We start from the raw sequence: 27,081 nt of genomic DNA, 5'->3' as shown, positions 1-27,081 counted from the left end.
TGAGGGGTTGTCCAAAAGTCAGCTCATTAACATAAACTCCGGTGGGGTTGAAAGGGGCTTGTTATGAATAATAAAAGCTGCTCTTTTTGTCGTTATCAACCTACTAGAGTTGTTTAGAGAACTGGGGACAAAAAGCAGATATTATAACAAGAAGTATTTCTATCGCTCTCATCACCTAGAAGGCTGAAAGGGTTTTAGGAGTTCTGTGTCAAGAACTGGGGACAGAAACCAAATATATATGTCTTATTATGTTACAATATTATCCCTACTTTACCAAGGATGGTTTAGCTGAGATGACTTCCCTGTCACTCCATCCTGGCCTCACATACCAGAGGCCTGGGCCTGGGCATCTGATTGGCCAAGCTCAAGTCACATGTTTGTAACTGGTTGCTAGGGTACCTGGTGGCCAGGGAGGAAGGAGGATATGATCCCTTGGTTTCAGAGGAGAGGTGCCCAGCCTGTCTGCCGTCCCAAACAAAATGGGGAACTCTCTAAAAATGACAAACAAATAAGCAAACAAAAGACAAATATCAACAAATATCCACTGTGTTATTTTATATTTCTTTGTCCAACACATGCTTATGTTGGTTACAAATGTCAGAAACCCAGCTGAAAGAAGCTTAAGCAACAGAGAATATGTAAGCTGTATAATCAAGGTCGGGTGGGAAGATTCCAACAGGGCCTAACTGAGGGCCTCTAACTGTCTCATCTGCTTGGTTCCGTTTGTCAGGCAGACCCTTCCCTGTGGTGAGGAAGATGGTGAGCCAGCAGCTCCAGGCCAGCATGAAACACACTGGCTTCTGGATGGTTCTGGCACAGAAACCCAGGAGGGCTCTGACTGGCTCAGCTTGAGTCATGTGACCACCCTGAGACAAGAGAGGGCAGGTCAGTCCCACGGGAAGCAAGCACATGGAGGGGCCCCCAAAGGAAAAAGAAATGCTCTTCCCAGAAGGAGGGAAAGGATGCTGAGTGGAAATGGCCTCATGATGCTGAACAGTGAGGAGGTCCCCGAGCTATCCCCGTGATGCTGGATTGCTGTCTCTGCGCCAGCTCCCAGCCCTGGCACTGGATGCAGGATGAGGCTGCTCCTGCCTCCCCAGGGCCTGACGGCCTGTGTCTAAACTCTGAGGTCAGGGCAGGTCTCATGAGGACAGGTGATGAGGGTGACATCACAGGAAGCCCAGGTTCTCTTCGCTTCTCTGATCGTTTCTAGACTGGCTCAGTCCTGGCCTCAGTGCTGAGGCTGTGGTGAGTGGATGGGGGTGGGGAAGAAACCTGTTCTATTTGCTCATTCATCCCATGAACACTTAAAGAGAGCAGCACGGCGCTAAGTGCTGGAGGTTCCAGGATACAAAGCCCAGCTTCCACCCTCATGAAGCTCAGACTCTGAGTAGAGGAGACCATCAGGAAAGTCCCTGGTAGAAGTGCTATGGCTTAAGAGGGTCAGTGAGCTTAGTGGCTATGAGCCAGGCTGGAGCCAGTTTGTAGGGGATCAAACCCCAGCTTTACCACTTTGTTCTGTGACCTCGGGCAAGCTACCCAATTACTCTGTTCCTTTACCAGGGATGGTTCAGTCTCCTCATCTGTGCAATGGAGACCATGATAATACTTGCCTCAGAAGGTTGTTGTGGAGATTAAATGTGTTAGTGCGTGTAAAGCTCTTAGAACAATGCCTGGCGTGGCACTGTCTGAGTAAGCGTAAGCTAATATTGTCGCGATGACATAATTGTTTCTCCGATGTGGTCTCGTTGCATCCCAGGCACACACAGCTCGGACATGTTAAGGAAAACTTCCTGAAGGAGAAAATTCCCAAGAACTGAGGCATAGAAAGGAGAGAAGGGCCAAGGGAGAAGTTTGTGCGAAGCCACAGGGTGTGAGAGAGCATGACGTTTAGTAAGGAAGGAGTTTTGGAAAGATCGTGTATTATGGAGAAGAAATGAAACAGTTCTAGTGAAGAACACAAGACTGGAAGAAGCAGGCACGAGCTTGTGGAGCCACGCAGAGCGGGGGTGGCTCTGAGTGCTCTAGAACACAGGGTGATAGGAAACAAGAGAGTGCTGCCAGGGAATGGACTCCCCCTAACCTTGAGAGGGAGAAAGCGGGGTGGGGGGGAGAATGAGGGAGGGTGGGGAGAGAGAATGGGTCAGCAGCCCCCTGCACCCATCCCTGCCCTCAGAGACCATCTAGGAAGTGGGTTTGGGAGTCGTCCAGGTGAACAGATTAGGTCATCATGAGATGAGGTGTTGGCCGAACGACTGAGCTGCACCCACCTGGCTCCTCCAGCAGCCAGAGGAGTTAGCTCATGGCTGGCACGGCCTGCTTCCCTCCTGGCAGCCGCCGTGGGCTGGAGCAAGCCAGGCAGCATGTTCAAACAGCAGTCTCTGTGTGCATCGTAGGTCCCCAGGTGCTGGCGCGTCCCTGCTGCGGAAAGGCGGACACGCCCCCAGGACCGATCCCCTGCTGCCAGAGCTTCAGGTCCCCCTGCGGCTGGGGGTTCTGCCGGTGGGGCACACCTGGGCCTGGTGGGATTACGGTCAGACTGTTTTCCGGATGCCCGAGGCTCCAGGCTGGCTTTCTTCCTCTGCAAAGCCCAGAGTGAGAGGAAATGTGCTGCACTCCTGCCGAGCAGGAAGGACTTGGGGTAGATGTAAGGAAAGCTTATCTCCTCCTCCCAGGGACTGCACCCTCCAAGTCCCTGTTCGTCCAGATGCAGCACTGCCCTTCCAGCCCAGGGAGCTGTCCAGTGCTGTCCTCTGCCCTCCTGTACCTGGCCGGCACTTCTCCACTAGCTCAGACTGGGTCGAACTCAGTCATCCCTGGAGTGGCCTGCTTGGGTGACATTTCAGCTGGGGACGAGGGAAAAAACCCCTCTGGGCTCCTATGCATTGGGACACCCAGAGAGTGTGTTTCTTGGGACACCGTCCGATGACCAGGAGAATGGATCTTGCTTCAGCAAATCCTGGTCACTTAGTCATGCTGGGGACAATGGGAGGCAGTTCCTGCCTGCTACATGAGACCATGCCTCCTAAAGTGGCGAGTCCCTGACTGGAGACTCTCCATGTTCCACACACACCTTGATGATAATGATAATAATCCTCAGGTGGGTACTGCTCTTTACAGTTTGCAGAGAGCTTTCAAGTTGCAAGAGTGCAGCTGATCCCCACAGCATCCTTATGAGGCAGATGGGGGTCGGGGTGGGGTACGCAGATTAGAAAACCAAGGCTAAGGGGAGGGGGCTGATCCTGGGTGCTCGGCTCGTCAGCAACAGAGCTGGGGCCAGAATCAAGGCATTTGGTCTTGGCCCTTTGCCTCGCCATGCGGATAACACACTGTCAAACCTGGGCCACCCCGGGGCCCTCAGCCATGGAAAGGGGTGTTTAAAATGTGAGCAGGGAGGCAAGGGAGTGGGTATATTGTGGTGTTTTTGTAAGCTGGGCTGTTTTTCTGCTTCCTATGGCAGACCTGCTAGTTGTGGCATGATGAAAATGCAGTTGAGACCTGAAAATCTGGGGGGAGGTGGGGCCAGCCGACTGCATCTCAGTTGGCCTCCAGGGAAGGATGAAAGGTACAGAGATTGGCTCAGGCCACCCAGCAGGTCAAGGACTAACAGGATGGCTGCTCAGTGCAGCCAAAAGGGGCCCGCCCCTCTGGTGATGTGACTGACGTGGCACTAATAGGTCTTATCGTCTTAAGAATAATGTTTTTTTAAGTGTGACTTTGTTAGGGCTCACTGCATGCCTGGCACCGTGTCGAGGGCTTGATATTTGTTACTTTAATCCTCACGATGACCTGTGAAGTTGACAGCATCACCCCCAGGGCCAGCTTCATGAGCGAGGGGCCCAGGCAGTCCCACAGGGCCCCACACTTGGGTTAATGCTGCTGTTGCCACTTTGGAACTCTTAGTTCTTTGTAACAAGGAGCCTTGTATCCTCATTTTGCTCCAAGCCCAGAAAATTATATAGCCAGTCCCGGTGACCCACGCTTCTCAGGAGAGGATGCAGAAGCGCAGAGTGGTCATGATCTGACATGCCCACAATCAGAGGACTGGGTGCCCCGGAGGTCTGACCCCACACCCTCTGGAGCAGAGAGAGGCTGACCAGAGTCAGAAGACACTGTGCCCAAGTCCCACTCCTGGCATCTGCCTATGGCCATGAGGGAGTCCCTTCATCCCTCCCAGCCTCGATTTTCTCATCTGTGAAATGAGGTGACCCCACCTGCTCCTCAGGACTACTGGGAGGCGCAGTGAGTGCATACGGGTGCTTTTACACACTCCCTAAAGCTCCGTGGATCAAAGGATCATTAAGTGACTCACAGCACACTGGCGCTTCTGTTAATGCCTCCAAGTCATCCTGACACCATCTTCATGGGCCTTCTCCAAAAGGATTAAGAAACCAGCAATTAAAATAAGCTCCCTTCCCGTAAAGTCCTCAAGTTGTGGCTGTTGCCCACCCCACAGGGAAGACTCCCTCCAGCCACAGATGGCCCTGCCCCCTGCGGTGAGTGTGCAGCAGGGGGAGACGAAGGGGACAAGAGCCTCTACGATTAGACCCTCTCCAAAAAGCTTCGCTGAAACCAGTCAGAGCTCCTGTGTCTGTGGGAAGAAGCCCTACAGGTAAAGCTGCCCCAAAGCGCACTCAGAACAGATTCTGTCACCTTAGCATAGAGGCAGATGGCACGCAGGAAGGGCCCCGGGAAGCAGCTAATAGATTTAGGGAGATTCTAAAGAAGCCTGTGTGACCACGAGACTGCACAGAAAGACACCCATGAGAACACCCCACCTTTGCGGAGTATGCCGAGCCTACAGAGAGTGTGGACAAACCTTAGTTCTGCCTAGGAGGTTGGTATTACGACCCCATTTTACAGGCGAGGAAACAGGCTCAGCTAGCCTGAGAGCACCCACAGCTAAGGCCGCCTGACCCCACGTCTAGTGTTCCTATCTCAAAACTAGAGGTTCTCAATCCTAGCTGCTCACTGAGACCCCCTGAGGAGCTTTAAAAATACGCCAGTGCCCGAGTCTCACCCCGGATTAACTGAATTAGAACCCCTGGGTCTGGGGCCCAGCAAACCACATCTGTGGAAATCCCTCAGAGATTCTCACCTATGTGGCTGCATATCTAGGTTTCTCTGCCATCAGTTGGGATGGAATATCCCTTCTCGTTCCTCAGGGATGCCCTAAAGCAGGGGCATCAGAGCATGGGGAAGCGCGGCCATCCTTCCTCTGGTCAGATTGCACTGCAGGTGGGCACTGTAGGAACATCTGGAACAGATAGCAAGCTCTGCTCTCCCAGAGCATCTCCACGCCGAGGTTAGAGAGGAAGCACCCTTCCTCCCCGGGGGGCCCGGCCTACGTTTGGATTTTGCACAGCCCTCCAATTCTCTGCCTCCTCCTCTGCCTGCTCACCGTCCCCCGATGGCCATTTCCCATTACCCCAGACACGCAATCACAACTCTTAGTTTCAGTTTTTCTCCCTGCAGAGGTATTTTTAGGTACCTACTAATAAATAAGACTCTCTCTTCCTGCCTCTCCTTTTCCACACCGGTAGCGGCATATCTTCTAGGCTACACGTCTCTTTCTCTGTACGTGAGCTTCCGCTTGGACATCGCTCCAGATCACTTCATTCTTTTTCACAACTGCACGCCCTCAGCACGGATTTTTAAAACTTCCTCTGAAAACCAAAAACTTCTTTCCCCATTCCAAGTCAGAGGTCTCCTGCTCTGACGTACCCTTCCCCAAAACTGCCCCCAAAGTCCCTGTGGGCATAGAGGCTCTGGGGCCAACGGAGCCTCGTTCTAACTTCGAGTTACTTCCTTACCCTGCGCCCTGACATTCTGGGGCAAGCGCCTTGGCTCAAACATCTTCCTTAGAGGTGGGGAGCCCAAACCAGATCCGAGAGCTGAAGCCCTTGCCCGGGAGGCACTGTCGTGATGGCATTTTGAGTGAATGTGAGAACCATCTTTCTAGAACGGTGAGTCACCGCCTCGCTCGTTTGAACAACCCACCTCGAGGGCAGTCGGCTCTTCCTTCAGCTGTGGCAGGTTTATTTGCTTCCTCCTCTGAAGCGGTGAGGTAAGGTGTTGTTCTTGGAGAAAGCAGCTGAGAGGAGCAGTGAGACTGGCCTTGAAGAGCTGGTGGGTGCCTGAGCGCAGGTGCTGCGTGGGCGGGGAGGGGGGTGGGCGTTCCCTGGACTCAGCAGCACACCTGTGTCGACATGGGGACCCACAGGCAGCCGCTGCTTAGAGAGACCTGAGCCCTCCGAAGCAGACGGCCTGGCCTTGTCCTTGCTAATCTCTGGGAGCTTTCCGGTGAGTCATTTGCTTCTGGGAAACTCGGGTTTCTTGAGTATAAAATGGGGACAAAAGCAGGTAACTACAGACTTGCAGTGAGGATTAAATGAGATAACAGAGGTGGAATCATTTCATACGTGGTGAAACGCTGTACAAAGTATTGATTTATTGTTAACTTCCCTGCATCAAGTTAAGGAGTTGAACACACCTCACTTCTAGTTTTGAAGTAGCAATTAGCAGCCATGTTACTGAACCTCTCTGAGCCTCAGTTTCCCCTCCCGGGGAGCTCAGGAGCACGCAGGCCTCACACAAGGAGAGATGGATAATGACCTCGAATCCTTCCCGCAGGGCCTGCACAAGCCAGCAGCTTCCCGCCGCCCCCTGTTTTCCATGAGGAGAGGGGCTCGGCCTCGCTTCCCCGCCATTCTCTGATCTGCCTGCATCTCCAGGACTGATCTAGCTTCTTGGCAAAGCTGCCCCCAAGATTCCTGCTAACACTTGTCTGTTCCTGCCTTTTGTGAAGCATGGTGCCCACAGGACTCGGGGAAGAATCTTAACCCCAGAGCTCCGCGGCTGCTCGGGACGGGACTCTGTGTGGCTCGTCCATCGTCCTCTCTGCTCCGGGAGCTGCTTCTGTCCCAGCGATGCCCTCGGGAGCCGTGGCCCCAGCTGGGTGAGACGACTCCAGAGCGGGACCCAACCTTGCCACCCACCAAGATTCCCACGCCAGCCCACCGCCTCCCATGTCTGGCCGCCCTGGCATACTCTAGAATGTCTGTGCCCCAGATCCAAGTAGAAGAAGTGGTGGTGGGGGCAGAGGGGCCGGCAGAAGCAGGGCCGGCAGGAGCAGCCCCGCCTCCCGACGACCACCTCCGGAGCCTGAAGGCCCTCACCGAGAAACTGAGGCTGGAGACCCGCAGGCCATCCTACCTGGAATGGCAGGCCAGGCTGGAGGAGCAGGCATGGCCCTTCCCGAGGCTGGCTGCTGAGCAGGGAGAGTGTGAGGACAGAGAGCCCTCACGCCCCCTGAGAGAACTCAGGCAGCATCCCCTACCTAATGAAAGCGCCAGCCAGGACGACGTGACCCGGGCCACTGGCAAGCTGGAAGGCTTTGAGAATATCGATGAAGCTATAGCCTGGCTTAAGAAGGAACTGGTAAGTGGCTGCTGCCCATCCAAAGATCCCCAGAAAAGATGCCGTTCTGTGTGTGTGCGTGTGTGTGTGCGTATGTGTGTGTGTGTGAGAGAGACACCCTTTCCGCGTATCTCTCTGTCTTTCTCTGCCTCTCCGTCTCTGCCTCCATTTCTCTTTCTATCTTTCCTCCCCTTCTCTGCCTCTGCCAGTTGCCTGTCACCTTTCTGTTATATTAAATCAAGGGTAGACCTCATTACTACGTGGTTACATGAGATCCATGTGTCGATCGCAGGTACTTATAAAGGAAACAAGTGTCGCCCATAAGAACCCGAGCCCATGGAGGTGTCCCTAGCCTTCCTCAGTGCCACTCCCTGCATCAGAGTCTCATGCCCTTGTTCCTGGAATGCTCAGGGGACTCCTGAAATGTGACTCCCCCTCCTTCTCTCTGAAACTCTCTAACTCTGCCATCCACCCAAGTTGCCAGCCGGCTCCTGTGACCACTCACTCAGCAAGCATGAGTGGCCACTCACCCATGGCGCTGTGCCAGACAGTGGGGTAAGCTCAAGGTGGAGCCATTGGGGCACAGAGCTGTGGGGGAACTGCTGTAAACAGCTCAGACTCATCCCAGGAGTGCTCTGTTAATACCGAGCTGTGTACAGGAGCTACGCAGAGGGTGATGTGGCTGATCAGGCCTGCGGTGGAGGCTTTGGGCTGGGCCTCAGAGGCTGAGTAAGAAACTGCCCCGAAGTCAAGGCTAGGAGGGTGTGCAGGTGAAATGAGTGTAAGCAACTGGCATGAGTTTGGGAACTGATACCAGCAGCTTGATCATTTTTTTGCCCATGGGCACAGCAGGCTCTCAGCGGAGGCTGACATGACGCTAACCCTCTCTAGGCTCTCAGCTCCTGCCTCTGGCCCCATCACCTGTAGCCCAAATCACACCTGTCCAGTCAGGCCACTCTGGCCACAGATGAGCCAGCAAGCAAGGGCCAGCTGCCTTCAAGAGCCACTAGTATCTCCAGCGTCAACAGAGTAGGCAGAGGCCTGCTTGGTTTGTTCTGCATAATCCTAAAAAACACAGCCCTATAAGGGCCTGGAATTCCCTTTGAACCAAACTAAATAATTGGGTCTGGGACGTGAGGGGTGGTTCAGAGATTCAGATATCTGATTAACTAGAAATCTCTTTTTGGTTTTAATCTTTGATGTTGCATCTTAAAACGCACCATTCTAGTATGCCTGTCTTTAGTAACTGGAGAGTAAGGTTTGTATAAAAGATGGGGTACCTATGGATTCTCACTGTGTCACCGGACGCTCCATAACCACTGGGTGCTCATGGGGGTGAGGAGAGATGGACTCCCAGTGGCCAGGACGAACCCTGGAAGTCACTCTTTAAATTCCTGAGGCTGAGCTGCTTTCATCTGTTTTCGTAAAGAGGAACAAAAAATATTTCCACTAATCAAGGATTTGGTTTGTTGCTTTAGAGTTCATATGAGGTTTTATTGCTTTTGGGAGCAGACGCTTTACTTTCTAAGTTAGATTCCCCGTGGGCCCCCTTTGGGGTGGAGATCAGAGAAGGAATTCTCTGTGTATAAACTAGTAGGGAGTCCTCTAGGGCTTTATCTTCCTCATCTTGTAGATGAGGGAGGTGCCTCTCCACCCAGGCTGCATGTTAGAACCAGCAGGAAAGCTCTGAAACCTCCCAGATCCTAGGCCACACCCCAGACCCATCAAATGAGCATCCAGACTTGGGGTACCGGGCATCAGGAGTTTTTAAAGCTCCCAGGTAATTACAGAGTACAGCCAACGTCAAGAACCATTGCCATAGACCTATAGGCCACGCTCATTTTTCTTGCCAAACCATTGCAAGCCAAGCATCACGAGGTGCCCTGGCCAGAGGATGCTGGCTGAGAGGAGGAAGGTGGGCTGGTCACGGACAACCATGAGTAATGTAGAGTAATACTCCACAGGCGAAGAGAGGAGTGTTTATTGTCAGGACTAACTTGGCTGCTAAAGGCTCTCTTAAATAAGTACAGAGAATAGTAACATTATTACTAATGCTTTATATTTGCATGATATTTTCCACCCTCCTGCCATGTCTCTGTGCTGCCAGGGGTGGGTAAAAATAACAATAATGATGTGGTTTGTCACTAATGGAGTGTTTACTGTGTGCTAGGTATATCACATGCATTGCTTACCTCTTCTGACTGTCATATTTGGTAACACCTTCCTGTTACCCCCATTTCACAGCAGAGGAAGCTGAGGCTCAGAGGAGAATGTAGCAGTGAGTGAGAGAGCAGAAATTCCAACAGTAGCCCATCTGCTTGCGTTGCTTATGGTCTTCTTAGCCACCATACTACATAGTATCTTCCAAAGGCATTCGACTTTGCTGTGCGATTCCTCAAAATGTAAATTCACAAATATGTCAGTAGTCAACAGAATGCATGGGGGTGGGAGTGGGGGCAGAGGGAGAAACAGGACTGAATGAGAATCCCATCCCTCACTCCATTATCTCTTTGACTCTTACGACAGACCTTTGTGATGGTGGTTGTTGTCTCCATTTTACAGATGAGTAAACTGAGGCTCATAGAAGTCAGACGACCTGCCTAGAATCATACGACTAGTCAGTGGCAGAGCCAGAGTTTGAACTCAGCCTTCGCCATTGAGAGGAGAGAGCTTGGGGAGAGGCAGGAGATGAGGCTGGAGAGGTGGTCCTCAGGCAGAGGGGCTGGTTGGCATGTCTACTCGGCTGTGTGGTAGATCTTCTCTTAGGGTGGTGACCCTAACACTCTAATGTGCATACAAATCCCCCGATTCTCTTGTGAAAATAAAAATCCTAATCCTAAAGGTTTGGGATGGAGTCCAGGATTCAGAATTTCCAACAAGCTCAAGGTAATGCTATACCGCTGGTCTACGGACCACCATTTGAGTATTGGGACTGAAAGACAGGTAAGACTGGGGTCAGGGGACCAAAAAGGGACCTCACAGGGAAGCCCCAGGGATCCCCAAGCCTGCACCCTGAGCCCCATCCCTGCCATAACTGCCATTTTGGCTTGGGCCTCAGCCAGTGAAGGGGCCTCTAGGAACCAACCGCATCTCACACTGAGGGGCCAAGAACCGAATGAATCCATTCAGAAGAGGGTACATCAGAGGTCAAAAGCAGCCTAAACACAGACTGGCAGGCAGCAACTCAAACATGCGATTCTGCCCGTTTAGAAGATTAAACTCTAAAGAGGCAACTTGTAAAATCCTTTGATTGAATTAAAATCAGAGTTCAACATTTGAATAACAAACCCATTCTCCTGTTTTTAAGTCTCAGTCAAAACATTAAACTTCATGTCATTGTTTTTCTAATTCAGTATCTGTTAACTCATTCTAGGCATCGTTAGAAATTAACCTATTTTTTAACTCAAGAAAAGTGGTTTCAAATAACCCTTGTTTTATTTTAAGCCCAGTATCAAGTTTTCTCTACACCTGGGCAGGCTCTCTCCACCAGTTTGTCAGGCTCATGTACAAATTCGTCTTTTCTCATGACGTGGCTGAGGAAACAGATTAAAAGTCTATAATTCAGACAGTTGTGTGGCCGTTTTCCCTATGCAAAGCCAAACACTCAAGTGGACTCAAATGTTGGCTCGGTTGTGGCTTTGTGTCCAGCGGAGGGCAAGCACGTGTACCAAGGAGCAGTTACTGTAACCAGAGAGATGTTTGTTGTCAGTGTTGACCCTTTTTGAGGAAGGCCAGCTCAACGGCAGAGAGCGACTGCCTGAATCTTGACTTATTTCCAAGACAGTAAAGGATCCCAGCATCTCCCTCAGGGGTCCACACTTCCTCTAGCCTTCCACCTCAGGCCAAATAACTGTCACTCTTGACAGCCCCCAGACTCCTGAAAGTAGAGTGAGTTTCTTTCAGGTTGATGTGTTGGGGGATACACAAAAGGTAGAGCTCCTCAAATCCTGTTGGCATTGTCCTCCAGCTAGGAAGGCCTGACCCGAGTCTGCAGAAAACCGGCTGCCATCTGGCTGTGCAGGCAGGGCTGCCACCTCTGCACTAGGTGACTTTGGGCCACCTGGCTTCTCCAGGCTGACATCCAGCCTCACCGTTTTGGGGGAGATGGACTCGGAGTCTGGTTAAGTGGTTATCATGCCACTCTGCTTGCTCCAGTCTGCTCACCTTGCCAGAAGGTTGCAGCATCCAGCTTCCTACCTTCAAGCTTCCCTCCTTGGTGGCCAAGTGGCCTGGGGTAGGGTGGGGAGCAATTCTTCAGGAAGTGGTAAGCTAGAGAGGGCACAACCCTGAAGCTGTGGGACTCTCAGAACGTATCACAAAGGCCTCTGACTGCTTTCGGTCCCAGGACTGGCAGCACAAGGAAAAAAAGGAATGTTCCCTTCTGTCTTCGCCCTTTAATCCTCATGAAATGTTCCCCTTGCCAACCTGAGAGATAAAAGGGAGAACTCTTCTGCGTGGCCTATATGACGCCAAAACTAAAAACAAAACATTCCAGCTTCCTGAGGGGTTGCCTTTGTGGCGAGAATCCCTGGGCATCACAGTATTTTTTTTTTTTTTTTAGCTTCACACAGGTGTTGAATCCCAGCAGACAGAGCCCCCAAAAGGTGTTTATGGTTGTTAGAGAAAGGGAGCAGAAACCTGACAAGTTTTAATCATTCTAGGGCCTGCTGTGGCAGGATGCAGCTGGCCCCGAAATGGTGGCAGCTTGAGTTTATCCCCTCCTGGTTAACCCTCTCCTGCCTGTGCAGCCTGCTCGACAAGCACGTGACTGAGGTGTCCAGGCACAGCCCTCTGAGGCCTACCTTATTCACTTCTGCTTAATGATACAGTCGAATGACAGTCCAAACTCACAGAGCATGTTCTGATGGGGATGGAGGTGAGACACGTGTTGATGGCAGCCACATTAATACCTCCCATCTGGGGAGAATTTTACGGTTCTCGAGGCACTTTTGTAGACAGTATCCTGTGAGAGGTTTGGAAGTATTTGCTATTCCCATTTTACAGATGAGAAGACTGAGGCTCAGAAAGGTGATGAGGGGTCAGAGAAGTTAAGTGACTTGCCCAAAGCCAAATGCAAGGATGCGGCTAACTCAAGGCATAGACCTGCACCTCCTGGCTCTGGATCCAGATCTCTTTACTTTGTATGAGGTATGGGTACTCACATCGAATGTTCAAGTCAGTGGGGCCAAAAGTTGTCAAAAAGCTTGCATTTAAAACTCTACTAATTTCAGAACGGGGCCCATGTAGAAGGTTACAGAGTTATTAGCTATGCCTAGTCACAGCCCGTTAACGGGGAGAGGGGGAGGCAGTGCAGCTGTGCCTGTTCCATAATGAGAATAATAACTTGCTCAGGGCCATCCAGGGAGGTGCTAGCTAAGCTGGGTTTGATTCACAAGAGAGTTTCTAATCCAGGTGTTTCTTTGCCCAGGCAAAGTCTTCTCAGTCTCACTAGGGGCTTTTAGCCTGTCCACACCAGCAACCTGCAGAATTTGGGCAGTGGTTACTAAAGAATGTATAAACACTGTCAGCAAATGTATAAACAATGTCAGCAAAGAAAATAGGCCAAAACAGAAATGATCTCTAATTGTGGGGTGCTAATATTATTCTTTGGACTTTTCTGTGGTTTCTGAATTTCTGGAGTAGGAAGATATTATATATAATTGTGGAAGAAAAAAGATAGGAAAAAAAACAAAAAAGAGAAAAGAACCAAATTCCTCTCTATCTTGCTGATGTCATTGGTACACATTCCTCACCATGTGGCCTGCAGATGAGGAAAGAAAGAAAAAGAAGAAAAGAAAGAAAGAAGGAAGGAAGGAAGGAAGGAAGGAAGGAAAGAAAGAAATGCCAGGCAGGCAAGGCAAGGCATGGCATAGAATCTCCTAGAATAAGATACGAAAAATAAGGCCTGCGATTCCCAGAAGTCCCTGTGCCTGTCCCACTCAGTGTGAGAGCTGATGCGGTGGGGACTGCTGACCAATAAGGAGAAGTGGACTGCGAATCAGGAGGTTTTGCCCCTTCCCTTTTCTTGGTTATCGTGCAGTGCAAAGGAGAGAGGAGGGGGTGGGGAAGAAGCCTGATGGCTGCACCCAACCAGCATGAGGGCACAGGGCAGTCCTGGGCCGTGTAAGTCAGGTAGGGGTCCTTTGATCCAATCCCCTGTCCATTCAATACAACCCAGTTCACTGAGTGCCTGAGCTTAGGTGCTGGTGTGGGTGGGGACCCAGGTGAATGGGACAGGGTTCCTGTCTTTATGAGGAGGAGAGAGACACATAAACCCAATGACACAATGTGACAAGAGCTATACCAGAGGTATAATAAATATAGTTCCAAAATGCTTGGGGAGCTGAGGTCCATGCTGAGTGGTCACTCCTTGCTCCAGACTGCCGCCAGAGCCTAAAAAATTGGATACTGCCCAGTGGGTGTTGATTGAATCCCTAGACCCAGGCCTGTGAGCTGACAAAAGCCAGGGAAAGGTCATAGAGAGGCTTACTCCAGTCAAGGGTCACTGAGCCCTCAGCAGCGTGGAGACGGTGTCCAAGCCTGCACCAACAGCCTAGCACTCAGAGGCCACAGCTCCACCGCCAGCCCAGGCCACCGCCCAGAGGCCACTCAGGAGCTGGGGAGAAGGCAGGTCCCAGGCAGATCAAGAAGGTTCTCTTTCCCTCACCCCGCTACCACCCAGGGCAGGCCCCCCCACTGGCACATGTGACTGAGGGGGACAAAACCTCCTCTTTCCGACAGTGCTAACTCTCATAATGCTAGTTAGAATTCTGAACAGAACCATCAAATCCTAGGGCAGGACGGAACCAAAGGGATGATTGACCCTCAGTTTTCTATGGGGAAGGGAGAAGCGCAGAGATTCTGTGAGGGCCCGTCAGGCTCTGGCCCAGCCCTCCCCACCCACACCCTTTCTCATCGCACACTCATGTCAGCAGCCCACGGTCAGTGCTTGCACATTTCATAGTACTCAGCAGTTCCGGAGACCTTCTGAGCACTGAGGGTGTGTGTGTGGTGGGGCGGGGGTGGTGGTAGGCAGCTTCGACTTATCCCCTAACTCTGGAACATAAAGGAGACTGGGTCACAGATGCTCCACAGACACAACAAATACTCCTGAGATGGGTTCTGAGTTCGCCCCAGTACCGTAGGCTGCCGTGAGGCCCTTCCATCAGATGAATCTTAAAGAAGGCAGGTTCTTCCTAAGAAGGCATGTTCCAAAGCAATGTTTTGTAAAATGACTTTTGAGAGCAAAATGGCCTCAACTGTGCCTAGAAGGTGAGGGAGGGAATAGATTTGCTCCACCTCCTTTAGAAGGCACAGGTGGGACTCTATATATAGAAACTACAGGTGTGTGGGAGCCTTAATTATTCATAGAAGCCCCAACTCCACGCGCCTCCCACCAGCAGCCCGCCGTACTCTTGCTCTGTGGAGTCACTTCCTCACCTTGGGTCAGCAGGTGTCACAGGCTGCTCCATGAGCTTGCTCAGCATCAGAGCTGAAACTCTCAGAGCATTAGCTTTCGAGCTGGGAAGATCAGAACCCAAGAAAAATCTGTAAGTCCCAACACTGGGGCTCCAGGGTCTGCCGAGGGCTCTCTAAGGATGCCAGGGCACCTCAGCCGCCTGCATTCACATTTGACAACTGCCCCAGCCGAACCCGAGCTTCAGTGATGACTGAACGAAGCGTAATCCTTTCCTGGGCTGCGTAGTGCTTCCCGCAGGTGGAGGTTCAGAAGGCAACACGAGGAGCTCCCGGCAGAACAGGAAGACAGTCCCCTGCGGGCATGTCTTCTCTCTGTCCACCCTCTTGCCGAGACACCCCAGCAGGGCATCTTGGTTCGGAGCGGTGGGGGAGCCGGCCCTTCTTGCAGTCTGGCTGGGGCCCAGCAGGAGTAGCTGTGCTGTGGGCTCCACTCCAGCAGCCTGGCATGAGTGGTACAGCCCTAGGACCGGCTGCTGAACCAGCGTGGCCTCCACTTGCTGTCCTGGGCAGTGGCAGGGGAGTTGGGGAAGGTCACGGCCCCACGCTGGTGGGCCTGGACCTCATTATGTCCCAGCTAAGGACGCCTCTGTCCAGGAGGGTCCCCTGCCTTCATTTCATAGCTTGAAGTGCTTTGGCATCACTAGCTCTGTGACACTGAATGAGCCACCTGATGGTGGAGATGCTAATACTACCCCACCCACCCCATGAGCTGTGCTTGGTGGAGTGGAGAGCAACAGGTGTCAGGTATGTGGGAAGCATAGGTGGGCGACTAGCTGTGCTCCTGGCACTGTTGGGGAGCAAAGAAGAATCAGAACAGGGTCGCTGAGCTCAAGAACTCCTCTAATCCAGGAGGGATAAGAGTGTCATATGAGAAATAACAACAACAAAAAATAAATTGAATGTTTAGCTCTGTGATTCCAATTATAAAGAAGGGATAAAGTGGAACTAATATTTATGGAACCCTATGTCCTGTACCAAAAGTTTTATATGTTTTACTTATTTAATTCTCAGAGTAGATATTATTATTATGCCCATTTTACAGATAAAGAAATTGAGGCTCAAGCAGCTTGAGCAATTTGCCCAGAGTTGTACTACCAGTGAGGGTGGAGAAGGACTTCAGACCCACGAGCCGCTGCTCTGGTCATTCTCCTTGCTGCCTCTCCCCAAGCCCGGAGGGCAGCCTGGGTGGGAAGGTCAGGAATGCTTTTCTCGGGTTTTTCCAAGCTGTGGAAACCCAAGACCGACCAGTCGACCTCCCTTCCTTCCTTCCTTCCTTCCTTCCTTCCTTCCTTCCTTCGCTTCCTTCCTTCCTTCCTTCCCTCCTCCCTCCCCTCCCCTCCTCCCTCCTCCTCCCTCCCTCCTCCTCCTTCCTCCTTCCTCCCCTTCCTCCCTTCATTCCTTCCTTCCTTCCTTCCCTCCTCCCTTCCTCCCTTCCTCCCTTCCTTCCTTCCTTCCTTCTCAAGCATCCCCTCCCCTCCCTCCCTCCCCTCCTCCCTCCCTCCCCTCCCTCCCTCCCTTCGCTTCTTCCTTCCTTCCTTCCTTCCTTCCTTCCTTCTTCCTTCTGTCCTTCCTTCCTTCTTTTTCTTTTTCTCTCTCCCACAAATAAATGGCTTTTGCACCAGAGCTGTGCACCAGACACTGGGGTGGTCCTGGTGAACACATGGCCTTCATCTCTCCTTGGTGTTTTACACCTGGTGGGGACATAGATGATTAAACGGACACAGTCAATGGCACATATAGGTGCTATGGTAAGAGTTACTCATGGTGGGGGTGTCACCCCACCACAGGGAGGGGGAAGCAAGGGTTAAGCTGGGCCTGAAGGATTACAGAGTGGAAAGGAGTGGTTGTTTCCCAGGAGGGGACAAAGAGCCTGTGTGGCTGCCAAAGTGGGGGGCGGGGAGCAGTGATGAGGGGCTCAGAATGGGAGTGTCAAGGCCGGAAAGACAGGGGAGCCAGGAGGGCTGGCTAAGGTGTACCTGAAAGGTTTGAAAAAAGGGAAGAGACCTGCCCATCACTTTGAGTGCAGGATCGAGGGACAGAGAGGAAGGAAGGAGGCAGGAGGGGTCACAGGGTGAGTGAGGTGCTGGGTGAGAGGAGAGGGCGTATAATCCGGACCTGTCTTTCCCAGGCAGCTAATCTGGACCCGTCTTTCCCAGGCAGCTAATCCGGACCCGTCTTTCCCAGGCAGCGACAGTGCCCACCTCTCCTGCTCTCGCTTTGGGGCACAACATTTCTTTCTTAGGTGTGCAGTGTTCAGGCCCCCGTCACGTCCAGGATGCAGTTTTATGTGGCATCCCCTTTTTACAAAGGAGTCACCTCACCTGCCCGGAGCCACTCATCGCATTAGGGGCTGAGCTAGGACTGTGCGTTAGTCCCTTTGGGCTGCTACAACAGAATAGCGCAGACCAGGCGGCTTATAAACAACAGACATTTAATTTTCACAGTCTGGAGGCTGTGAGTCCACGACCAAGGTACGAGCATGGTCAGGAGAGGGCCCTCTTTCAGGACACAGATTTCTTTCTTGCTGTGTCCTCACATGGTGGAAGGGACAAGGATGCTCTCTGGGGTCTCTTATAAGAGCGCTGATCCCATTCCTGAGGGCTCCACTCTTGTGACTAAGCACCTCCCAAAGGCCCCACCTCCAAATGCCATCATCACGCTGAGGGTTTCAACATGTGAATTTTGGAAGGATACAAACATTCAGACCCTAGGAGACTAGAACCCAGAGCCTCTGGGGACAGATCTGGAAGCACTTCAGGATGCATCACCCTATCCTTCCCAAAGGCCAGTCTTACTCAAGAAGATGGCAGTTTGGCCTAGGACTTTCTAAGTTTAAAAATCAAAGATCTCATCATACATGCAGAGCTTGACTCTTGCCATAGAGGATGGGGAGTCCCTGGCAGTACCTGAGGTGCCGCCTGCTCTCTGCCCCAGTTCGGGGGCTCTGCCAGACTTTCCCTCCCAGTAGACACAGTGGCTCTCAGAGGAGCACGACAGCCCCTTAGAGTAGCCTGGCCAGACTGACAAATTATCACCTGCTCAGGGGAAGGGAGCCATAGTCTTCTCCTGCCCACCCACAACCCAAGGCAGGGGCGTCCAAAAGATCCCCAAACCAGCCCCAAGGCCAGGAGCTGCAGAGCAAGTGGCAGCTATGAGCAAAGCCTCTGCTTGCCAGGAGCAGTGGTCTGCTCCCTCCAGGGTAGACCTTTGAGAACTCATTCTCACCTTCGCCCAGAATCAACAGCTTCTCCTGGAAATAAGTTCACAAGCTCAGGTTGGTTTCTAGAGGTATTTTTAAAAAATCTTTAAAATTTTTTCCCAGAATCTGAGTTGTCCTCCAGCAGCACACCTCAGTGACCCCGACTCGCCCTAGCAGCATTATCCTGGCTCTTAAGAGGCCAAACCCATGATCAAATAATGAATAATATTTAATCTAGACTTCTAAATGCGTTCCTACACAACGCTGATTAAAACAATAAGCTGGACATTCTGGTTAAGATAAAGAATCACGAGACAGGTTACACAAACCATTTTCAAGGTTAAGAATTGAATCTCATAGACAACAGGGCACGTTCTATTTCCTCACATGCTGCTGAGAAAATGGCCTGGATTTCAATCCCAGTCTCTTTCTTCAACATCGGTCAGGGACTAATTGCAGCTGTTGGGCTGAGACAGCTTAGATACGAGCCTTGAAATAGAAATTAAACAATGCCCTTGATCACCTTGGGATTCTTTCTGTCTGCCCAGATCTGTGCTAATTACCACACTCTCCAATCCAGTTCATGGGCGCTGGGATTTCTCTGGGGCCAGCATTAGAGATGCATTCAGAAATCTCTGCCCCAAATGTGCTTTCTGATTTGCACAGAGCCACATGTCACCACTGTCACTGTCTTGTTGTTTTTCCAAACTAAGAGAACATTGAAGCTTTCATAGGCTAAAGTACAGAATTCTCCAGAAAACAAAGGACTAGAGAATAGAAACAACGCAGATCATGAATAGGGGTCATGAACCTTTGCTGGCAAGAGGAGGATCTGTGTGACTCCATACATTTGCTCCCGTTTTAGGATGTGTGACTCCATACATTTGCTCCCGTTTTAGGATGCAGAAGCTGCACTGAGTTAAAGGTAGCACCTTCGGAATTGCCTCTTCTGCGCCTGACAGTCTGATGTTATATATATATATTTTTTTAACACCTAAAATCTTCGGGACATTTTAGATCTGAAGCTATCAGGTCTAAAAAGTATTTAAGTAGATCCTGTTGGCATCAAGGAATAAGGGTATTTGTTTCCCTGGGACACCAAGAAATTATTCAGTGTTTTAGAAAGAGCGAGTGAACACAGAGGAAGTAGGTGAGGGGTGCTGAGGATGGAAGCAAATTCTCCAGATTTCCACAAAAGTGCTGCTTCTCCCATGTGCTGCAGGAGGCTTTGGCAAAGAGCACAATACTCTCTCCCCCCGCCAGTTGGTCCGAGTCCTCCTCCTGTGGCCACCACTCCTCTAACCCATCTCAGAGAGGCCGTCAAGCTCCCAATCGCTCGGCCTCCATCAGGATGTGGTCGGTTCCCAGTGCTGCTCAAGCTAAAGACTGCATCCCACAAGTGGGGTCTCTGACTGCCCGGGATGGGTCCTTAGTCACCAACGCCTGCAGCCACGCTTGCCACCGGTAGGGCGAACCAGCCATTCCTGTTTGCCCGACTCTGAGGTTTCCAGGACTTGGGACTTCGAAGGCTAAAACCAGGAAGGTCCTGGGCAAACCAGGTCGGGGTGGTCACCCCCAAATCGCAGCTTTTGTTGTTGTTTTTAAATTGTGGTAATATATATATATAGCATGAAATGTACCATTTGAACCATTTTTAAGTGTGCAATTCATTGAGTACATCCACATTGTTGTGCGGTGGCCACGACCACCCATCTCTGGAGCTTTCCGTCTTCCCACACTAGAATCCTGTATCCATCCCCCTCCGCCCAGCCCCAGGCAACCACCATTGTCCTGTCTGTCTCTGTGACTCTGACTACTCTGGATGCCTCTTATAAGTGGAATCCTACAGTATTTGCCCTTTTGTGTTTGGGTTTTTTCATTTATATATTGTCCTCAAGGTTTAGCTGTGTTGTAGCATGTGTCGGAATTGCCTCTCTTTTTAAGGCTAAATCATATTTACCTGTATGGATGTGCCACATTTTGTTCACGCATTCGCCTGTCAGTGGGCATTTGGGTTGTTTCTACCTTGTGGCCACTGTGAACAATGCTGCCAGTTACAAATACCTGCTCGAGTCCCTGCTTTCCGTTCTTTTGAGTATATACGTGGACGTGGGACTGCTGGATCATATGGTAGTGCTGGGTTTAATTTTCTGAGGAACTGCCGGGTACCCCCCACATCGTTTTACCGTGGGCTTTGTCTTTATGTCACCCAGCCAGAGGCAAGAGTCAACGCCTCTTTTAACCCGTGAGACTTGGCTAAAGAGACCTCACAGCAAACTACTTACACACTCGTATTAGGTCTTTCTGTCCTCTGGATTTCCTTGCTGGCCATCCTCCTGGGAGTCTCCCCTCTCCCAGGCCCCTCTCCACCCCTCACCAAGCCAAGTGAAGGAAATCTCCTCTGGAAGAGCAGTTTCAACAGTTTAATTACCAACTTCAGTTACTTAATCCTGCCCTTGGGGATTCACCTTCTACCTTAAGAAACAACCAAGCTCTCCTAAAAAGCATTCTCGTCTGACAAGGAAACAAACCTGTGTGGGCTACAGCCAAGCATAGACCACAAGTGCAGTTATCTCAAGAGGCCACCGGTCATCCACCGCCCCCCCTTCCTGTGCTTTTACCGCAATGTGCTGACAGCAATGCAGTGTGGTTTCGCTCCCTTTTACCAAGTACTGTACCCTAATTATAGGACTGCTGGAATTACAAGCCACACCTCTGAGCATCCAGCAAGTGCCTTTATCCCTGGGGCGGGGGATTACAAATCTTCTCTTCCTACAGTTGAGCCTTTGCCAGGAGAGCATTAAACTCACATTATTAGTTGAATCATTGGGACTAGTATCTCAGTTTCTCTAATCAAGTCTTAAAACTGGAAGCACGGGCAATTCCCACATCCTGTACCTTGCCCTGGAGAGAAAGGACTTAAGCCATGAACCTCTTCCCTTTACCTGACTGGTGCTGTTCAGCTTATTTGGCGTATTACTTACTATTTAATTTGCTTCTCACAGTCCTTGGAATAGGCATTATTCCTTTTCTGTAGATAAAGAGACAGAAATTCAAGGAGCGTTAGTGACTTGCCCAAAGCCACACAGCTAGTGAGGAATAAGGTTCAGCTTGAACCCAGATTCTAACCCTACAGCAATAGATTTCCCATTTCTGCTGCCTCTAGGCCCCAGCCCACCAATGGATGGATAGGAGTCATGGAGAGGCCACCAGCTCTGGGCTCTGGGGGGCCCCAACGTGATCAGTGCCACCACGCACAGTTCCTTAACTTCTCAGAGCTGGTTTCCTAAACCATAAAACAGATCAAAAACCCTATCATCTAGACTCGTGGGAAGATGCAGTAAAATAATATATGGAGACTGTATCTGACAGTATGTATCAGAAGATGGGTATGTGTTGTCATTGCCACTGGATTGTCTCCTTGGCAGAAAAGAGAGAAAACGAAGGAAGGGGCTCCATCCCAGACCCTGCTCTCCGTAACCATCCTCAGGAACTGCCATGCTTCTGATTCACTCTACACGGGATCAACAAAACATATGTTCATTAGAATTTTCTAATTTATAAAAAAGCCTCTTAGTCTACAGCCATGCCACCCTGAACAGGCCCAATCCAGTCTGATCTCGGAAGCTAAGCAGGGTTGGGCCTGGTTAGTACTTGGATGGGAGACCACCTAGGAAGACCAGGTGCTGTAGGCATAAAAAATAAAAAATAAGGGATTGTAAGCTGACAAGGTCCTTGTAATCTGTGAGGTCAAGCAAGGGTTGCCTCGCAAAAAAAAAAAAGCCTCTTAGTTGTATGAGCTGTCCTCGAGGACCTAGTGCTAAGTGAAATAAACTAGTCGCAAAAAGACAAATACTATAGATTTCACTCATATGAGGTGCCCAAAGTCATCAAATTCATAGAGACAGGAAGTAGAATGGTGGTCCCCAGGCACTGGGGACAGGGAACAGGGAGTTGTTGTTTAATGGGAACAGAGTTACAGTTTTGCAAAATGAAAAGAGTTCCAGAGATGGATGACGGTGATGGTTGCACAGCAATGAGAATATGCTTAATGTCACTGAACCGTACACTTTTTATGTTATGTGTATTTTACCACAATTGAAAAAAATTCTGGGGGGTGGGGGTGGGGAAGCCTCTTAGCCTTGCACATTTTATTCAAGTTTCTTTGGAGGCTATGGGAACTTTTTTCTATATGGATCTGGTTTGATTACAGCAGTTACCTCTTAAGTAAGGATTCAAATTAGTGTCAAATTAGTGTTTGGAAAACCCCTTTGTGGCCCACAGAGTAGGTGAGAATAGGGACAACACTTTTGGTTTTTCTTGTGTTGGAATAAACACTGTTTCTTGGAGCATCAGATGAGATAGTTGATTTACATTTAGGGGACATAACAAAATATGTATTCTGAGCAGCTCCCGGGGTGGGGTGCTCACATTGTGAGACGCCCTCAGAACCAAGGCCTGCTGAGGAAACTTCAGATTCCCAGCCCCTCCTCGCCTTGGGGCACAAACAAGCGGAATGGCCAGAGTCATCAGCCCTACTGGAAATGTGGTCTTCTTCCCTTCTTTCCCTCATGCAGAGTTGAGTGCATCCAAGCTGAGTGGGTGTGCGAGGCAGCTCCACCAAGATGGCCTTTGTCCTGTCAAAAGAAACTGGACATGTGCCCTACTATCACCCCTCTGTCCAGCTGATTCCGATGTGTTTTAAACCCTAAATCATTCCTCTGACCTTTGACCAGATCTATCGGCCATAGAAAGATGGTCCCTTCCCTCACCAGGTACTCGCTGCTGGCAGCATCTCACAGAAACTCTCAGATACCTTCCCAACCTCAAAGTCTCCAACTCTAAAGGATCTTTTCAGAGCAAAGATCCAGTTCCTAAAGCCAGATGTCAAGTCTAAACCATAGGGTTCCTGGCTTTTCAAAGTTTGAGTAAAATTCCCAGAAGACCATATCGAATAAAGCAATGCATGTGAGACTGCACAGTCTTTCAAATTTAACTCCTGTCTTCTTCAGAAGAGTTTAGGCAGCACCTAGTCCAGCTGCAAGCATGGCTAGGAGCTCCAAATAAATTAATAAATGACCAACTGTCCTGTGGTGAGCCTGCCACCATTAATTTGGTGCTATTCTAGACCAATAGAATGTCTGATTGGTAATAAATTTGGATTGTTATGCCCAAGGATTGAGAAGTAAACTAATTAACTGGAGCCTATGAACCTTAATCCCAATTCTGCCATTTAATACTTTGCTGATCCCCAATCAAGACTTTCTATCTTGATTTTCCTCATCTATGAAACTAGAAGAAAGATATATTAAAATGAAAGGGGGAGGGGGAGAACAATGAAATGCTGACTGGTGAAGTTGCTTATTTTTCTACCCTGTAATACACTTGATTCTGAATGTAAACAGGGGGAAAAGTAAGAACATTTGGGTTTATTTACATCACCACGGGGAGGGGCACTCTGGGATCTCACGGTTGATTTTTCTAAATCAGTTTGGCTCCAAGCACCAGGTGAATGGCACAGCTGAGATACAAAAAAAGACACAAAAATACTAAAACAATAAGCACTTACAAAGCATAGGCAGAGTGAAGAGTGACTAGGAATCAGATCCGGGTCAAGTAGGAAAGCTGGTGATCAGTCTAAGCGGCAGTGTTGTTAATGGAAGCTGCTCCACAGCGGGAGCCTGAAGAGATCCCACGGGCTTCAGTCCCCTCTCTGCCATCACACAGCTGTGAGACCGAGCAACTCACGGAAACTCTCACAGACTTGCCAAACACTTGGTCCTGCTGGTGCCACAGGACTGGCTGTGTGCTGCCACACTACAAGGTTGACATGCAGATGAATTATGGAAACTGTACATGTTAGACCAGGTGAGGAATTGCTATCACATCCCTTCCTGACAGAAAGCACTGAGGCACTAGAAATATTATGAACCTTCTACTAGATCACTGAACACAGAACTTGCTCCATACCCCTACACTCCAACTCTACCCGAAGAGGCAGGAGAACTTAGTTGTCAGCAGTTTGTTTCTGAGTTTGATGGTCTATGTTCCTAATCCCAGCTCTGTCACTTATGAGCTTTGTGACTTGCCACAGTGGCTTACTTTGCTGAGCCTCTGCCTCTTCATTTATAAATTGTGAATGATGATGATGAAATTACTTTACAGAGTTGTACAGGAGACCGACTGTTACATGTTAATTTACCCTGTTATGGACTGAATGTCTGTGTCTTCCCAAAATTTACATGTTGGAGCCCTAATCCCCACTGCGATGGTATTTGGAGGTGGGGCATTTGGGAGGTGATTAGATTTTGAGGTTATGAAGATGAGGCCTCCATGAAAGGATTAGTATCCTGATAAAAAGAGAGAGACCAGAACTTTCTCTTTCCACCATGTGAGGATGCAACAATAAGTGACCATCTGAAAGCTAGGAAGAGTGTCCTCACGAGGAACCTCATCAGCCTGCACCTTGATCTTGACCTCCCTGACCTCCAGGACTGTGAGAAATACATGTCTTTTGTGTAAACCTCCCAGTCTATGGTGTTTTGTATGGCAACCAAAGCTAATACATACCCAAAGCACTTAGAACAGCGCCTGGTTTATAGTAAAACATCTAATAATTATTAGCATATATTTACGTTTAGCTCTTTTGAAACTTTAAGAAACATCGCATTCTCAAATGTTTAAAGAATAATATAACAGCATACCCACCACCCAACACAAGATATAAAACATCACCAGCACAAGTTGAAGCCCCTATGTACCCTCCCCCCGCCAATTACATTACCCCCTTCCTACCCAGAGGTAGCCATGCTTCTGAATTTGGTATTTATCACTCCCATGCATTTCTTTATACTCTTAATCTAGTTGTAAATAAGGAGTCTGAATCGGAAATACCATTAAGCCAGGAATAACATGCACCTCTTCCAGAAGGATTTAAACATAGCATCTAGTTTAGCACAAAGTGTTGTTTGGCAAGCACGTCCTCATTTGTCACCTCGGTATGTGTGTCCACCTCCCTGAGCTGGGAATGTGCTAATACCTCCTAGTGGTCCGAACGATGCTGCAAGCCATTACCTGGGTCTCCTGTCAGTGGGTCTGTGCTCGCCAGAGACTGCCATCCGCAGCCCCGCCCAGCTCAGTGCTGACACCCCTCCCTCTTGCAGACAGAGATGCGGCTGCAGGACCAGCACCTGGCCAGGCAGCTCATGCGCCTGCGCAGCGACATCAACAAGCTGAAGATCGAGCAGACCTGCGACCTCCACAGGAGGATGCTTAACGATGCCACCTACGAGCTGGAGGAGCGCGACGAGCTGTCTGACCTCTTCTGCGACTCCCCGCTGGCCTCCTCCTTCAGCCTCTCCACACCGCTCAAGCTCATTGGAGTCACCAAGATGAACATCAACTCCCGGAGGTTCTCCCTCTGCTGAGAAGCCCTAGCAGAGGGCAGAGGAGTCAGAACAGGGGGGTTGGAAGGTGGGGATGGGGCATGGAAGGGAATTGGGGCCAAGTTACTCCAAGCGGGTCTCCTCGGAGTCAGGGCTCCCCTGAGACTGGTGAACAGTGGACCCGCAGGGCCTGTCAGCAAGTGACCACCCCAGAGCCCCAGCTTCAAGCCGAGCACACCCATGACTGGCTCTCACGTCACATCCAAAGAGCCACTCCATCTAGATGTTCAATGAGACCCGGGTTCCCAGCTGGCGCATCCCAGTCCTCCCCTCAGCGACCCACATTCCTGTTTCCAGGGATCAATGGTGCTATGAGAACTGGGATGCCAAAGGCGGGCCCCCAAAAGCTGTGATTCTTGCGGAAGGCTTCCCTACAGGCCCTGAGCCCCAGAGGGAGGTGACTAGATATATCAGATGTGCCCGTCTTGCTGTGGCTGTCCCCTAAGCGCTGGCTCGAATTCACCCTGAACAGGTGACTCAACAGCCTCGACAGGGACCCAGCAGGAAGGGGAAGCTGAAAGGAACACAACGTGCAGCTCGGGGATGCAGGCCCCACAGTTTGCACTTCCGCGTGCCACGTAAATCATCTCCAGTGTGTGCCAGGACACACCAGTGTAGCTTGGGTGGAGAAGCACAGACACCTTTTGCCTGCCCAGCCACATATACCAGTCCCAATCTCCAAAGAGCCCCTCGCCGCCCCACAACCCTGGGGGAGTGCCTAGGAGACAGCTGGTGATGGATCTGGGCAGGTCTGTCAGTGGATTTCCCACAACTGAATTCTCCCCGGGGCCAGCAGAGGCTTCCTGGTGGATTCCAACAGTGTCACCTATGTTACCTTCTCGCCCTCCCCAAAAAGACTCGAGGGAGCCCAGACACTTGCCCTGAGCTTGTCTGAGATTCTGTGCCTGACTTAAATGACTTATTTTAATTGAATCAGACTGTTACTATTTTGTCGCTAACTTGTTAATAACTGTTTGATTTTTGTCCGAATGGTGAAGCCAGTTGGGTAGGTCAAGTACAGAGGTTCAGGAATTTACTTTGAAAGGTTCTCCCTAATGACAAGAGTGAGAATCAGCCAGGTGAGGACCTCAACAGGTTAGGAAAGTTAACCTGGTAGTGTGCCACGTGTCGGGTGTTCCCTGCCAGCTGTGTGTGTTGGGGTTGGGGGGAGGGTTGACCTTTGATGTTATCTAGACAGACCTCTCATTCACTAAGGAGTAAAGCAAAGCCAGAGAAAGAGAGAATGGCTTCCTTCAGGTTACACAGCTCATTAGTGGCTATAGAATATTGATGTGTTAAATCATTATGATAATACTAGACAGATCATATATCAATGAATTTGAACTCCAAAGACGATCCTAATGCTTTGCCAAACCCGCAAACTGCCAACTCATCTACTTTCCATCTCATTCAGCCCCCACAAGCGCCTCCCACTTTGCAATTCAGAATATTTGAGTCAAACTCAGAGCATTGTCTGGACAGTGGAACCACAGAACATGTATTACCAATCATGATTCCATAGTGTCTCTCTCTCTCTCT

General features: G+C 50.3%; 1 protein-coding gene and 1 non-coding gene across 3 annotated transcripts in view; both read left to right on the top strand.

The window, feature by feature from the left end:
* Positions 1-26,475, top strand: part of FAM167A (family with sequence similarity 167 member A) — a 37,605-nt gene extending 11,130 nt beyond the window's left edge. For both annotated transcript variants that reach the window (XM_039876073.1, XM_039876072.1), the window contains exons 3-4: positions 6,634-7,440; positions 25,261-26,475. In XM_039876073.1, the coding sequence (XP_039732007.1) occupies positions 7,057-7,440; positions 25,261-25,524 (648 nt within the window). In that variant the 5' untranslated portion in view covers positions 6,634-7,056 and the 3' untranslated portion in view covers positions 25,525-26,475. The remainder of the gene's footprint in view (positions 1-6,633; positions 7,441-25,260) is intronic.
* Positions 21,674-21,792, top strand: LOC120613666 (5S ribosomal RNA). Its single transcript, XR_005655748.1, has one exon. It is a non-coding gene; the product is annotated as a 5S ribosomal RNA (ribosomal RNA).
* Positions 26,476-27,081: the final 606 nt, after the last annotated feature.

Source organism: Pteropus medius, unplaced genomic scaffold, assembly GCF_902729225.1.
Source record: "Pteropus medius unplaced genomic scaffold, Ma_sr-lr_union100, whole genome shotgun sequence".
In the NCBI taxonomy this organism is placed as follows: Eukaryota; Metazoa; Chordata; class Mammalia; order Chiroptera; family Pteropodidae; genus Pteropus; species Pteropus medius.
This window is presented reverse-complemented; position numbering and strand designations above follow the sequence as displayed.